This window comes from Lingula anatina, chromosome 2, assembly GCF_051362555.1.
Source record: "Lingula anatina isolate TDL-2025a chromosome 2, LinAna3.0, whole genome shotgun sequence".
Lineage (NCBI taxonomy): Eukaryota > Metazoa > Brachiopoda > Lingulata > Lingulida > Lingulidae > Lingula > Lingula anatina.
In genome coordinates this window covers 8,417,869-8,431,910 of record NC_141768.1, presented here as the reverse complement: position 1 = coordinate 8,431,910, position 14,042 = coordinate 8,417,869, and the positions used below count along the sequence as shown (strand labels likewise).

The 14,042-nt window shown below is 34.4% G+C and overlaps 1 protein-coding gene across 6 annotated transcripts in view; it reads right to left on the bottom strand.

Annotated features, from left to right (window-relative positions):
* Positions 1–14,042, bottom strand: part of LOC106161295 (voltage-gated delayed rectifier potassium channel KCNH8) — a 62,208-nt gene that overhangs the window by 33,875 nt on the left and 14,291 nt on the right. For 5 of the 6 annotated variants that reach the window (XR_015332888.1, XM_087004815.1, XM_087004817.1 and 2 more), the window contains exons 2-6: positions 13,161–13,391; positions 9,408–9,533; positions 4,027–4,178; positions 1,304–1,544; positions 729–886 (exon numbers count right to left, since the gene is read on the bottom strand). Coding sequence is in view for 5 of the 6 variants with exons in the window: in XM_087004815.1 (XP_086860941.1) it covers positions 729–886; positions 1,304–1,544; positions 4,027–4,178; positions 9,408–9,533; positions 13,161–13,391 (908 nt within the window). In the remaining variant the exon portion in view is untranslated. Of the gene's footprint in view, positions 1–728; positions 887–1,303; positions 1,545–4,026; positions 4,179–5,022; positions 5,249–9,407; positions 9,534–13,160; positions 13,392–14,042 lie in introns of those variants that run through there. The other variant, XM_087004819.1, reaches the window with a different exon arrangement.

Genomic DNA, 14,042 nt, shown 5'->3' with positions numbered 1-14,042 from the left:
AAAAACAGTATTAACATCTAGAAGGTAAATGCATAAAAAAGCTTGATCCACAATGAATCAGACATGAAATTGAAGGTTGCACAAGTGTAAGAGAAAGTGTGACAACAAAAAATAAAAAATAGCTTCATGCACAGCCTGGAGGTATTAAACTCAACAGCTCTGACAAAAAATGAGGAATATATACCAGATCAAATACAATTTAAAAAATGAGATGGAGAAATGTTGCTTTGAAAAAATGCTCAAATGACTGCAAATTGTGCTCACACCACCTGGCACTCTAACCCATTATCATCTGAAGGTAATATCTACAATGTACTGTCAGCTTGAATGAGGTGTGTTAATAAGGTGTAATAGATATGCTGAGGCTATGTTCCAACATTTTAAATATAAGGGTCTATTCACATAAGCCACCATCTTGAACACTTAATTTTTTTACTTTTTGTTAGTTCTGCATGAATCTGTGGACACTTTGGCTGCTGAACAATCAGAGACGAGCACAAGTAGCTTTGGTTATAAAAGTTGATTTCAGTCAGTGGAGGTTGACTGCTTGACCATATGCTGTGGACCTAGCATTTGGTAAAGCAATCACCAACTCCTTAAGTAGACAGCTACACTAAAGTGGTTCAAGATCCACTTCTGAGTTGTTATTAAGAGCAATTCATGTAATTTCCCCCTGTGGCATTCAGGTTGTAATTGGTTCCCAAGTTCTGGTGTCAATGAATACTTACCGTATCCACTTGTAACATGTACAGTAAGTCAAAGGGAATTGCTGCTAGTAGGTCCAGTACAAACCAGCCTTTGATATAGTTGATGGCAATCATCTTGGGATCATATATGACTTGCCCACTACTACTAACATATGTAGTTCTAAAATTTAAAACAATATCTGGAAGAAAAAAAAACAAAGTACATGAGAAAAAAAAAAAAAAAAAGCTGCAAACAAACAATGCAAAATATGGCAAAAATTTTTATTCAACTTCTTTTCTTAAGCATGTTTAAATCTTGATTTAAGCTAGTTGACTATCATAAAATATAATCTATATGGGAAACTGATTTACATAAACTATGTGCTAGATGCATATTTACCATATGTTAAAAGAGTAGGCTCTTGAGAAACCCCTAACCTTAACAGACTTTTCTTTATGTATGAATCAACAGAAAATTCATTTTAAAATTCATTTTAAAATTCAAAACATCATTTTTATCTGATATCTTGGAAAGTTATCGTTCAAACAAAACGGAAAAAAATTTACAGCTAAAACCAAAACTTAGTCCAACAGAATAAGAGGACATTGTGACTTACCTATAATAAATAACATTTCTACTATCACATCTGCGACAAGAGACTTCCGCTCCCCATCTTCTTGGGTTGCCACAAAACACGCATTAAACGGGACAATAACTGCGATGTAAAATGTACAGAGAAGAATAAGCCAGTCCCATGCTATCTTGAAGATACTGTAGTGGAGAAGAATGAGTCGGGGTCGGTGGGCTTCTTGTACTTTGTATTCAGGAAGAGTTTTTTTACCAGAAAGGTTTTGGAGCTGAAAACAACAGATAAGCAAACATTGGTATTTAAAGTCATTTGGACAGTCCAGTTCAATGTAGATCTGATCCCTAGCTAAAATAGTAAAGCTACAGATAATCAAGTGAAAACTGGTCACATTGCAGTACTTTTTCCTCTGTAACAACATTTATTTCCTCTCTGTAAAGAATTCCTTTAGTCTGAGAGAGAAAGAAAATGTACCAATGCTTCATTCTTTTCATTCCACACATCCCGCCTTTTTTGTTGGGGCATAAAAAACTAAATATTCTCTTAGAAGTTAAAAAAGATAAATCTATTTAACTAATTCAACTGAACTTTTTGATCTATTTTATGAGTCATTTTACATGAATGAACAGAGAACACATCTTCCACGAAAAAATTTTTACACAATGTAGACAGAGTCCGAGTGAAAAATACTGCATTAAAGGAAGAAATCTACATCATTCAGGGATCAGATTGTCATTTAGTGAAAAAGTTGGAAAATAGTGGCGTGGGGTCAAGGAGCTCCCAAAAAGTTGGAAATCTGATATTAGTCAGAAAAATCTCATCCCTGATCAGTGCCCTTTAAGGTTTAATATACAGTCTCTTTAGCCTATATTTCATTCTAATCTTCTTTAAGCCATAGAGGATTTGTTAAGTTATTTGAATGGAAAGAAAAATGGCCAAATAGAATATGGTTGGTAAATTTTAGTCCAACATATGGCAGCCTGCCGAGGGTCATATCATGGTTAGCCTTTTCGATTTGCTGTAACTGGTTCTATTCATCTTTTCATTTTTTGAATGAACAATTCTATTTTTCATTTACAGACAGCCAGTCTGGCTACTAGTTCTCATGAATGACTACAGCAGACAAAATCCCATAAGTCTGATGGTCTCATAAATGTTGAAAATGAAGCATAACTCCCAGGTGCATTGACTGAAAAGCTGACAATTCTATATATTGATAAACCTTGGTCAAAATCAATGAATTGCATCTATTCACTTAGGAAAGGCCTGTTGCTTCTAATATATCAACAGTATTTTTTATCAAGGAAATCTCAAGCAGGGGTCATCCTGTTTACTTAAACTAGATGGTCAGTCGTCTCATTGTATTATCACAACATGGATTTCTCAATCATAATTGCATTTGTATCAATTAAGTGTCATTTCTCCTATGATGAAACATCACTCTCTATCTTCATTTCAGTCAAAAAAGAAAGGCAAACAAAAATGCATTTGGTCATGTATGCACTGATCAAATGATACATTCATTTTCCAGGTATTCACATTGATCACACTTTCTATCTGATCAGCAGACTCATCCTCAACCTGGACACTTATGAAAACAGACAGTTAAGTTAGTTGTCAGAGAAAAACACTACGCCAGGAACTAACCAAATTAATTCACAGTAGGCTACATCTATTAACCATATCATTTACATGCATATGTCATACAGTGTCACATGAAACAAACCTAGCTACCATTTCCAAGAAAACTCTTGTATCACAATACTTTTTAGGCTTGCTTGGCTATAACTGGCCAATCGGAATATAACTGGGATAAATATGAGACTTCATGAACAACGCAGGCCTAAAATGTTTATAAACAAAGCTAGCAGATATATTGATCCTCAGCAAAAAAAACTAGGTACCAAATAAAATATATCTTAAATAAAATTGTGTTTGTGTCTTGCTCTATGTCTTTTTGGCTCAATTATATAATAAAACTTCACAATTTTGGCCATCTGATGTTGAACATATTTTAAAAGCGATAAAATTTATATCCTTGAATAAGCCCTTATTTTGCTTATGGATATTCAATTCTTACATGCAATGTATTAAACATATTTGCCAATTTCCAATAACATTTAAGCATACTATCCAACTATTTCAGAGAAGACAGGGAAAAGATAGTGAAGCCAAAACTGCTTCATAAATAGGCATTGACAATTTTATGGCCCTAATAATTCATCAGAATGATAGAAGTCACTTTCATGAACAGATGAACATTTTTTTGTCTCCTCCAGACCAAATTAAAACAAACATTTACACTATCATCCATACCAAGTAAACAAACAACAGTATTGTTTGTTCTAGATTTGGCCATTCAAGGCCCTTTTATTATATAACCCCACTAATGAATTGTCTTGAAAAATTAATTTGACATTGCAACTAATTATTGCTAGAATTAAGTATTACAACTTCAACAATTAAAATCGATATCAAATGTTCAGTGCGACAGATTAACCAAAATGACAGATTAACCAAAATATTTTGCTTTAATCAGTTAGCACAGGTTATTATTATTTTTTTACAGACAATTCTGCATCTATTTCATTTGTGTGCCATTACACGTACATGGGTACTTGGCTGTACATGTGTAAGGTGAGACTTTGTTAAGAACAGCCAGCAAGCTGCCAGTAAGCTTCTTTCCTAACTGATCTTTCCTAACTGAATATAAAAAAAGCAAAGGTATGTTTACTAAGTAGTTACAAGCTTACCTTATTTAACTGGAGTTTGGACTTGTTTGGTTTCTGGAACTGTCCTGAGAGGTGATAAAGCACAGCCCGACTTCTTCGCCGCTGGTATTTGATGTCATTGTTGGAAGATTCAAGTAGATCTGGGTCATGGGTGGGACTGTCCCCTTGGACAGCTGAAAAAGATTCTCAGTAAAATAAAAAAAGACCAAAGATCTTGAAATTCTGACAGCTAGGTTATATATACTGAATCCATAAGTAGGCTCTAACTTATAATTCGTAATTTTCTATAACTGTAACTGGAAAGGTTGAAAAAAATAATAAATAGTAAAATTAATATGCAAAACTGTGGGGGAGGAGGGAACTGAATCACTTTTTCTCATCACATGACTCCATGCTTCATCCTCACACATCCAATCCATGCAAACAACTTCTAAGGAAGCATATAATCCTTACCCATCTGTGAAATGGGTGGTAATACATTCTTTTATACGATTTTGATGCAGAAAATTACAGAAACGCCAAAATGACATTGCATGATTTGAAGACTGCCGCAGGCATGTAGGTGGTCTACATTATACATCTAATTGTCTCTAGGCATTGACAGGCCCCAGAGGTAAAAATTCAACTACTGACATGTCTCTTGGAGATATCCCAGACTTTGTTTTTTATCCCAAAGATATGACTTTTTTTGCTTTTCAAAGTAGTTTCAGAGAAAGACACTCAATGGTTCTAACACCTTAAATTATATGTATACCTTTCCCTTCAGAGAACTTTCCAATGTTAATTTGTAAAATCTTATCAATTCCAATAACATTCCCATCAACGGTCAAAGGATGCATGGAAAATATACTGGCCTTCTGTCTCTAGAGAAATACTACATGCAAGGACCACTGGACACAAAGTCTCTCCTTGCATGATCTGCTACCTAAGTACCAAAAAGTACTAAACTCTTCATCCCATGAGAAATATCAGTAATGTAATTAATTCACTCATAATTCATGTGACTGATGTACATACCTTGTTCTTTTTTTGATATACTTGCAAATTTGATGGTACCTTTTTCTGACATTATTTGCCCTCAGTTTTATGTGCTTCCTACTACTTGACCATTTCAGCTATTTAGCAGCAAAGTTGGCAAACAAAAGGTGTTGCTGACACACAGATGACAAATAATACATTATGACCAGGTATAAAGCTTCTCCTTTATTCAACTTTATTTCATGAGACACACTATGGATTATTATTATAAATCATTGATATAAAGGAACTTGACCAAAATATCCATTTGACATATGGGTTGGAGGGACTGAAAGGTCCCAGAAATCAATCCAATCTCCTAAGTGCTGCATGGTGATAAATTAAACACCCATTAATTATTTACAAACTTGCTCTCATTGAGACAACACAACCAACTTTTCACACTACCTTTTCAGGATGTGAAGAGAAAGGGTAACAATTAAAGGATCAAACCCTAACACAATGTGTTTTCACAATTGATTTACAATATTACACGTCATTAAATCACTTCTTCCTATAGAAAAACAAATGCATGGTTTTAGCATGCATTCATAAAACTACACAGTATTTCATATACAAATACACCTGCCATTATATACCAAATATATTAATTAATGACCATAAGATATTGGATATCAACCTAGGCACTTTTTCCTATAGACCCAATTAAGTAAATAACAATGCCCAACTAATCAACAGATATATACTGATAATATACCATATCTGTATCTTTTGTGGGCTGTAAATCAATAACAACCATGGTCTGTAAAACACACCAAAAGTCAGTCTTATACATATATATATGTCAAATGTTGTTGGCTTAAGCTGGCACTGTTGCTTTCTTTGCTTTGAGTACCTTAACCTACAGATAGCTCACAAAACAACCCACTCACTGAACATTCAATTGCCTCATCAACCTTCACACTTGATTATTCACTTCTTTAATCATTTATTATCTCATTATCTCACTAATACATCCTCATTGCTCACTCACTTATTGCCCTCAATAGTTTATTTCTTCCTCCATATGTCCACTGTTTCAATTCTTTCATCATGCATTCACTTATTATTTCATTTATCTACCTGCCTACTCAGTTGCTCACTAGCCAGATTATGGGCCAACTTCTTAATTTTCAAATTACTTCATAAGGCAAAGGAAGACCATGGTAATTATGGACACCAAATCATACATATGTCAAAATGGTGTCCAATCCTTCAGTGTAATATCTATAAAATGAGACACTGAGACGTGACCCGAAAACAAACTTATAAACATTCTGCGAGATAGGACAATATCCATGCAAGACTATAAGCTAGTAGTTGTATTGGGAAATCAATTGACCATCTGAGGAAACACCAAAATGGGACCCTTGAGTTGCAGAAGACCAAAGTGCCACTGCTAGATCCATCATACCTTGGTGTGGCCCTCTATCTTATAATGCAGCTCCATACCTAGTGAGAGTAGTCCGACTGCTACAGTCAGCAACAGAGAACAGAGTAAAAAATAGCCAAATTAGTAGCAAGGGTCCTGCAAAGTATACCAAGACCTGATTTCAACTGGGTGTAAGCATTGCCACCCCCCTGTGAAGGATACACCCCAGCTGCTGTATGAAACACTGAAAGCTAGCATTCAAACAAGGGCCCCTCAAACAATACCTTCCACTAATAGACTAGGTGTTTGTACTGGTGAATTTTGGATCCTTTGGTCTGGGTCTGGCAGTTGGGTATAGGCCTGTTCATCATGATCAAAGCCTACAACTTTCTAAGAATTTACGACATTGTCCCATTATCTTGTGTTGCAGGCTGGAAATATCACCATTCACGTGATTATAGTTTAATGGTGGAGGATCGTAATATAGTGCATGCCTGCCATAACTTTGTGTTAAAGCTTATGTTTTATCATCCTTTGTTTGTTTCTTTCTACTGTTATTTCTTTTACAGACCTGTAAACTTTCCTGCTCTAAACAGGTCCTCATGACTGGATACTTCCCAACATCCAGATTCAGACTAAAAAAAAAATATCCTTATCTATCAGTTTTTCAACTTATGAGAATGACTCTCAGTATTTTTTTTTTGTCTTTTGGTCACTATATCAGCTGAGCTTTGACAAATCTGTTTCACAGTGCTATCCAAACAAACACATTTAATCACGTCTTGCATGTGCATCAAAACAATAGGTTCACATCATGGCTTCATGAAGAAAATAAGGCCTCATTCCCATAGATTTTAGATTAATATATCCCTGTGGGGAGTCTCACTACATTACTGTCAGCTTATCTGGCTTAAGCATCTCTCCTGCCTACTAAAAGCTGTAAGGGGGTAATTAACTACCATGCGCGCTAGGCTGACATCAATTTAGCGTGAACCCCGAGGGAGTTAGGTCGATCTAGATGGATCGATCTAAATCTATGGGAATGCACTCTAAGAGTGTGGCCAATAAAAGTTGTGAAGGAAGTTTTTATCAAACAACAAGGCAGCAAAGCTGTCAAATGTACAGACAAAAACCAGAAAAAAATGCAGAAAATAGGATACTGTCAATTCTGATGCACTGATGTATTATGCTTACTGTAACTGCATAGCCAACATCAAATTCTAATTCTGCATAACAGTGGATTTGGGTGAAAGTAAAATGTGTAACAAGCATTAGACTGAGTTCCCATACCTAGATCAATCTAACAGGATCAATCTAACTCCAAGGGGTTTCTCACTAAATTGCTTTCAGCTTAAGCAGCTTATTATTCTGGCATGCCAGTTTCAGTAGGCGTGACAGACAGCTAAGCCACTTATATTGATTGCAGTTTAGCGAGAATTCCCTTGGAGATAGATCGATCCACAGTTAGCTTGATAGGGTCTAGAAATGGTCCCTAAGGCTTCAGGCTGATAAGAGTTAAAGTTCATACTTTGGAAATGCCAGAATGAGATAAATTTCACAAAAAAAATTGCTTAAACTAATATATATATATATATATATATATATATATATATATATATATATATATATAATTTAATAGAGCTGTTTTTCTTATTTGGGCTGTATGTCAATTCTAAGAATCATTCTTGTAAGTTAAAAAAAATACAGAAAATGTTACAAAGTAACAGTACAGGGCTCCTGGTGGATGGGAATGATAAGTCACATCTTGAAAATGCCAGTTTGAAAAATGAAAAATTTAAAAAGAAACAAGTGAAAAAACAGCATAACTTCTACAAAAATGGCCCGATCATGCTGATTTTCAAACTTCACCTGCGTTTTATGAATATTCATCAACTCTGTAAATATAAAGCCAAAAAGTAAAACTGTCTTCCACTTATCGTGTTTACAAGGAAAGTGCATGGCGGCGACGGCGACAGACGCAGGTGATGGCAATATGTACAGACACATCTGTGTCTGTACATAAAAAAGGTAACATGTAGTCTTTGGCCACATTCATGCTGAATTATGTAGAGTCGAAGTTCACTATTTCTGCAGCCAAGCACAACAAGATTCTTTAGTCTGTGATGATGGTCGCTGATTTGCATGAAATTCCTTGCATTATAAGTCCTATTTTATATTTTTTCTATTATGTATAACATGCACTATATACGTGAGAAATGTAAGGGGATGTGAAGAAATCTCCCTCTGGCATTTGTCAATGTTGACAGGTATGCTTCCTCTTATTCACTCACCCATTCACTCACCCACACATTCACACATTTGCCTTCCCACCAACTCTAGGATAGCAAGCTGTGTTAATATTAAGTACCTCCATGAAAATATATAACCTGTTACCTGGCCTGATTTCCTCCTTCAAACAATTTTCACTTGTTCATTCCCTCACTCACTCAACTGCATGTCAGATATTATGGTATGTATGTTTGAGTAATAATTATTCAATGTTTTACAGTACAAAATTGCTGCAGTAGGTCTCCAAGGCTTATATGACATTTATGTCTTCTATATCCTCCCACACAACATACATTAAAATGGATACAAAAGACAAGGCATTTAACAGATAAAGGTTTGTAATATGATCGAAACAGGTCACTTTTACTAAAAGGAAACCCCTCATGACTAATTACAAATTAAAACTAAGTCAATTAATCCATTGCAAAAGACAGATTAATCAAATAACATATTATTTAAGAATTAACAATTAATTAATACATGGCAACAAGAATATCGATTGTTGCATATTAGACTGTACTGATGTAATTCATCAAATATCTTCACTTCTGGGATTACCAATAGTTTGAAGAAAAAAAAAATTACTGGATTTTATCCTTCCTAGTAATTTACAGATATCATAACACCTCAAATCAAAGTGATTTCTTTTTGAAAATTTCATCTCTGTGACAGACCATGGATGACAATTATATTTTTTTATAAGACTGGACAAGTGGAACCTTACCTGCATCAGTGTCCATGGATATGACCTTCTCTTTCGTGATGTCCTTGTGTGAACATAAGAAAAGCACCACTTCACCCTTTTCATTTTTGATAGGGACAATATCCAGTAAGCACCAAAAAGGAGTTCCTAAAATAAAGAAAAGATTATGAAAAGGGTAATATTTTAAATGTTTTCTCTGTAAATTTAGCAATAAAATAAAAGAATACTTTTGCATGATTTTAGACAAACATAGAAGACAAGTGATTTTACAATTGTATACTTTTCAGTCTTTTGCTGTGCTTGATTTGCATTTATTATTGCATGTAATATATTTTAATTGATTTTTGATTTGACAATGAGCTGCCTGTATTGGTATATGTCAGCCATTGTTAAGATAAGAAGAATTTACCAATGAGTTTTTTTTTTTTTTTTTTTTGCATTCAGACATCCTTGCAATGATAAAATCCACAACATTTTTTTCCTTTACATATTTTTCCAGTATAATATGATGAGATAATATCTCTTTCCTTGCCGATAAAAAGTCAATGTCCATAAATAATTCAAGGCCAGGATGCAATAGGTGTCCATTTATCCCTGCATGGTCTTTGTGAAGACAATCATCAAGAGTAACTTTTTTTGGTAAATGTCAATGGCACAAGTCACAATGCATCACTAACACAATTAGCAGTACTTCAATGACAATCATTCAAATAGTACTTAAAAATCAATAGGTTTGATGATCAATGTGAAGTGAGTAACTTTTGTTTGTTACAATTTTTCTGCATACTTTATGATATTTAACTGATTATTGAGAATGAATTAATGCACACTGAAAACATTTATCTATTCTTTTTTGTCTTTTTCACGAAAAAAAAATACCCAAATTTCATGGATTTGGTGTTTTCTATAAATGTAAAAGCCTCAGAGAGTAAAATTATGTTAAAACTACAGCATCCCATGTTTTCACCCTGTATACACTTTTTGCTTTGGTTCAGTAACTAGAAATGGTGAGCAGGTTATAGAGGTAAGATTCTCTTCGACTCTGCAACTCAGAGTTTGATACTTTTCCATTTATCCATGGTTTTCTGATAAAAGAGCACCAAGGGGTATATATGTACCTTGAAAAAACCTTTGCCATGCACCATGAGCTCAACTGATTTTACATATTTTCCTGCACAAAAAAACATGTATCTAAGATGAGAAAGACATGACTGAAAAATAGGCTGATAAATAAACCAGTGTGGTGCTTGATTTGGATCAATTGACACTATTTAGAAAAATGACTCCTGCCAAGGCAAAAAACTAATCAGTTTGCAGATCTGTGGATAATTCCCATCACTGATGTTCAGCCCAACCTTAATCATGTACATTCCTTCTGACCTCTGATTAAGGTATAAATCTAATTATCCAACATCTGGCAGAAGCACATGTACGTGGAATAGATAAAGCATGTAAACCAGGAAACTTGTCATTTTAACTTAATCCTTCAATTCTAAAAATTCATTACATATGAAATCTTGCTTCCCCTTACTATAAAACATGTTTCCTCTGATTGATATTGGATATATGATGATGTAATGAATGATCTAGTATGCTCAAGGTAATTCACAGGTCTATCTCATTACTGTGAAAACAACATTCAGAGAAACCAATGCTCAATTTCCATCACAAAATTTCTGTATTATTATGATAAATAGAATTTCCAACTCCAAAAGTGATTTCAGCCACAGAGGAACATTCCCAAAGGAAATCAAAATCAGACAACTGTATGTTTAATTTCTTTGTGAAAGATTTCAAAAACATGTGATAGAATGAACAGAATCTCAATCATTGGATTGCATCATTTGTATATTCCAGTAATGTTATTAAATTCATATTATTCTCACAAGTTACCACTGCATGCATGTTGTTTAAATTATATGCATTAATATTTTAACTCATGAAAATTCATTAGAACAACAGTCAATTTAGATGATAGATTTTGGAAGTTTTATCCACATCCTGACATCACTCCAAATTGGCAGGCAGTTCACTTGGGAATTAATAAATGACCCAAATTCCATCAATGAATATGACTAATGGAGGGGTTAGACAACTGATTATATCAAAAATCTTACACGTTCTGTGCACTGTAAATGGCCTGAGTGGGATTAGAACAAGATAAACTTCACCATTACATTTTTCTCATTTCCAAAATGTTCTTAATCTAGACAAACAGTTAATACTTACTCGAAATTACAGGCACTGCTACCTATGCTGTGCTGATGGTTATCAGAGGAGACTGCACAAAACACAAGGTCATTTTAACATTCAAAATTTTATGCATATTACTGTAATGCACATTGTATTTTCACCACCACAATGTACTTTTTGATTCAGCGTAACTCTTAAACCGTACGGGAAATTAAAAAAGAAAAAAAAAAAAAAAACAGACACCACCTCCAGTGTTGGGCTTGACATGCTCTATCAAATAAAAAAAAAAAACAAGAGGTTTCTAGCATTAACGGTTCCAGAATTAGAGAGAGTTTCCAGTTTCGGCATCTAGTGGTCGCTGCTCCTGTGAAAATGCACTGATTGACCCCAAACTCACGGAGATGAAAAAGGACCCTAATGGTAACACCTGCCAATTATAGGTTAGGTCTGTGTAGTTTCTGAAAATCGGCACAAATATATATATATATATATATTTTTTTTTTTTTTGCAAAAAATTCTCAATTTAAGAACATTTTAGCCCCTTTCACCCGGAAATAAAGGTCAAAGGTCAAATTCAAGGAAATATTTGAAACCTCCACATATGACTTTCGGTCAGGCATCTATAAATATTTTTCCCATAATTCCTTCGGTTTGGTAGATATTTAGCATTTAATTTTGCCAATTTTGGACAAGGGTGCATTGTGACGAGCACCACACCTAGACCCAAGTACCGACAAAGCCCAAATTTCACATAGATCAAGTTGAGATTATATGTGACCTACATACCAGAGATGGATAAAAGGTCTCTTGTATTCTAGGAGGAGAAGCAGTAACAAAGAAGTGGCAACAGAGCTGGCGGAGCCAACAGAGCCGGTGGACGCTAATGGTCCGAACTAAAACCATGTCTACCATGTGTACCAAATTGTTCAATGACAATGAATAATCACTGTGATTTTGAAGCAAAATAGCAACATGTCACTTCTCAGTCACTGTAGTAACAAGAAATTGTCAAAACATGGCAAGCATATATATATGTATATATAAGGATGCAGGGGATGGCAATATGTGCAGATATTTCTGTCTGTACATAAAAAGCTGTCCATTCCACTGACTTCATTTTTATTTCATAACTGAACCAATTTAAAAGACTAAGAATAAATAATTATATAATCACTATCAGACATTACCAAAAAACAAACAGTTTGGTTATGGTTTTGTTCTAATTCAAGGTCAACATCCTCTACAAGACTGAATTATTTATATAAATTTGTGTATTTCACTGGCGTCAATTTTGGAATTGATAGCTTTGTAATCTCTGGTGTACTTAAAAGCATTATAAATAATTTATTCAAATATCAACTTAATGTGAAACCTGCATGGCTATCATACACGTTTGATTCTCACAGAGCTGATGTAAAAAGGAGAAATAATTTTGTAATAACTTCTGAATTAAGTATCATCCAAAACCACCTGCATGTCAAAAACTACTTCTCTCAGCAGATATGACCTATTTCAAAATTCTGAAAAAAATTGAAAAACTGCAACTATAATACTTGTCATAATGGGCAATACAGTACTTACCATTTTTCTTGTAAAACAATACTTCTGTTTTAAGTTCCTTGTGATTTTCCAAGGCCATGTCGATTTCCATTTTTTTCTCCTCTTTGCTCTCTGGGCCGTACAAAAACTTACAGGCACAACTTTTTGACATGACCTGTGCCCGGGAGAAGCAAGTAAGTTCGCAGAATCCATCTGAACAGTAGACAATTGGATAGTTGATGGCCTGGGCATTTCCCAAGACAAAGTTACTATCTGAAAAATTTGACGAAAGTATCTTAATCATTTGTCAAACCATTATAATATACCTTATAATTCCTGTTTGAAAAGACAAAACCAAAGACAAAACCAAAGACGAAACCAGTGAAACATATCTGATAACTGGCATGCAATTTGTAACAGTGCAGAGAGATATTTATCCTAAGCTATTTTCTGAATCCAAATTTTATTCTGAAAAGGAGAATCAAATTTTTTTGGATGAAAAATATTTCCTTTTCTTTAAAAAATGTCTCCAAAACTGTTTGAAAATGTGAAAACTGAAGTCAAAGAGTAACTTCTTGCTGTGCATCTGAACCTTTCTGGGTAAGGCTAAGAAAGGTTCAGATGGCTAAGAAGTCACCAAATTGCTAACACTGTCCTAGTTCTGTGGCACGAAATAGAGTCCACTGCAATATTTCTAATTAATAGTTGTGCCATAATGCAGAAGAAAAAATAATGGAAACGAGTGAAAGAACCATCATCAGACAGTTCACATTTAACAGACTTTACATGAAATAATAAGTTTATGTACAGTTAAAAACATCAAAGGACATTAATTTACTGTGCACCTTAATTGTGCAACTTATTCTCCATCATGTTTCCAAAATCCAGCCCATCACTCATTAATGCTCTTGGTATTAGGGATTC